This window comes from Alosa alosa, chromosome 9, assembly GCF_017589495.1.
Source record: "Alosa alosa isolate M-15738 ecotype Scorff River chromosome 9, AALO_Geno_1.1, whole genome shotgun sequence".
NCBI classification, from domain to species: Eukaryota; Metazoa; Chordata; class Actinopteri; order Clupeiformes; family Clupeidae; genus Alosa; species Alosa alosa.
In genome coordinates, this window is record NC_063197.1 from 11,042,498 (window position 1) to 11,044,997 (window position 2,500).

At 45.6% G+C, this 2,500-nt stretch overlaps 1 protein-coding gene across 1 annotated transcript in view; it reads right to left on the minus strand.

Annotated features, from left to right (window-relative positions):
- Positions 1 to 2,500, minus strand: part of si:ch211-191a24.3 (tensin-3) — a 26,939-nt gene that overhangs the window by 22,186 nt on the left and 2,253 nt on the right. Inside the window, exon 2 of the mRNA XM_048253622.1 lies at positions 746 to 1,636. Within this exon, the coding sequence (XP_048109579.1) occupies positions 746 to 1,442 (697 nt within the window). The 5' untranslated portion in view covers positions 1,443 to 1,636. The remainder of the gene's footprint in view (positions 1 to 745; positions 1,637 to 2,500) is intronic.

Sequence of the window (2,500 nt, forward strand, 5' to 3'; positions counted from 1 at the left end):
TTCAATATGACATGTGGCAGAAGTACACCAGTATGTTCCTGCACACCAAAAATGGATATATTGTTGGAGAAACGGACATCCTCTCCAACACACACACAGACACACACACACACACACACACACACACACACACACACACACACACACACACACACACACACACACACACACACACACACACACACACACACACACACACACACAAACAAACACACACACACACACACACACATACACACACACCATACACACATACACACACACCTGGCAAAGAAAAACTTGGCAGGCCTTTATTTTCTTTAGCCTGTTCTGTCATATGCCCACAGAGCCCCTTTGTGTGAGGTAGTCTGTGTCTGGTTGTGTTTGTGTGTGTGTGTGTGTGTGTGTGTGTGTGTGTGTGTGTGTGTGTGTGTGTGTGTGTGTGTGTGTGTGTCAACGTGGGGAGGAGGGGTGATGGGGATTTATGAATGTGTGTCAGCCAAACTACAAGGTTACCTCTGTTGAAAGGGGAAAATAAGCATTGGCTCTCTTGCTTAATTTCCTACAAGCTTTTGACCACTGGAGTTTTCATACCACATTGGACATAAACATTTCAACAGGCTTTACAAGGGAAACAATAATTTCTAACAAACCTTCATGAACTTATTTAAAAGGATTTATAAATGGTGGTAACACTAGTTTATTTTATTTTGCCAACTAGCTGGTAGAGAAAACTTTTTATTGGTTGGCAGAAAGAGACTCTTACCTGATGAGTCGGAGCTTCGGCTAACCCCATTGGTGTAGAGGGAAGCTGAGCGGGTCATGTGACACCGTGTAGGGGTGGGGTTAGGCTCGAACTCTGGGTCCAGGCCCATGATGAGTTGGTTGAGCTCGTCCAGCGATTGGTCAAAGTCCTTGGCAAGCAAATCAAACTCCTCCTCCTCATTCTCTGCTTCTTGGTCAGTTGCTATGCCAACCTCCAGCGAAACAGAAGAGTGTGAGAGGGTGTGTGACAGCTGCTGCTGTTCCTGCACCCATGCATGTGTGTGAGTGTGTTTGGGAGATGCACCTGCAAGGACATGTGTGTGTGTGTCTGAGGTGCCTCCTGCTTGAGCGGACCGAAGAGGCAGGGTGACCTGTAAAGAAGAGTGTCTTCCCAATGCCTCCAAGCCTTCTGATTGGAGGGAATCTATAGATCCGGTAACCAGAGACGATGCAGTGGGTGTGTCCAAAAAAGAAGGCATGTCTTCCGATGACAAGATCACACACTCGCTTTCCATTATCTGTTCCTTGGGGGCGGGGCCTCCTTTGCCATCTAAAATGTCTGTCACCTGCTCTGCCTGCTCTGACTGGTGGAGAGCATTCTCTGAAGTAGGTATTTCCTGTGGCATGAATGGATCAGAATCTGTGTAGTGTGGTAGTGATGCTGCTGCGACACCCAGGGGATGCCGGTCCTGTTCCATCTTTTCCGCAGAGTCGACAGTCTTGGGCAGGGCAGGATAAAGGCCCTGTCTGGGCTTCCACTGTACCAGGGGGTGCTGTTGTCACTGCAGAGCCAGAGCAGATGCTGACTGTGAGTGAGCAGGGTCAGGCGACAGCAGAGTAGAGGATGGTGGTGGGGAGGCTCTTTTGGTCAAACGTCAATAAGGAATTGGCCCTAGGGGGAGAGAGTGATACCAGACAACACACACTGCATGAATGATGAAAGGTAGCACATATGCCACACACACACACACACACACACACACACACACACACACACTGTACTCACATATACACCAGTAGTTGTTTGTAATTCAGACAACCTTCATGTCTACAGCAGACAACAACAATCTGTCATCATGAAACACTATGATTCAGACCACTATGATTCAGACCTGAACAAATGTTACACACACAATGTGTGTGTGTTTGTGTGTGTGTGTGTCAGGTAGGGTGCCTTTGTGTGTTCCTGTGTGAATGATCCATAAAAACACAACACTCACATGACAAACACACACACACACACACACACACACACACACACACACACACACACACACACACACACACATACATAAACTTGTTCCACCCTTCAAATACAGTAGGCATAAACCACAATCTATCTACCTTACTATATGTGACCCTGCAAGGCGAAACCAGTCGCTTTGCGCACGGTACTATTTTCCATGATAAACAAACCTAGGCTACGGGTTAAAATGTCGAATTTCACGTTTTCGCATAATTCGACAGTATACAGTCTACACTTTCATATTGTGAACAAATTTTACGGAAAAACATACGTTTTGACTGTTTAATCCTGACTTTTTTTAGGTGAAGATTCAACACATTAGCATGTCAATTTACTTAAAAAGGTGATTTTGTCCTCTTCTGGTGTATCGTGACGGAAGAACCATGCCAACTTTGGATGCGGTTATCTTAGCGATACTTTTTGCAATACCCTCGATATACATATCGTTGTAAAGCTTAGTTTATGACCGTTCATGTGAGCACAATAACTTAATTTAGTAAATTTGACCAA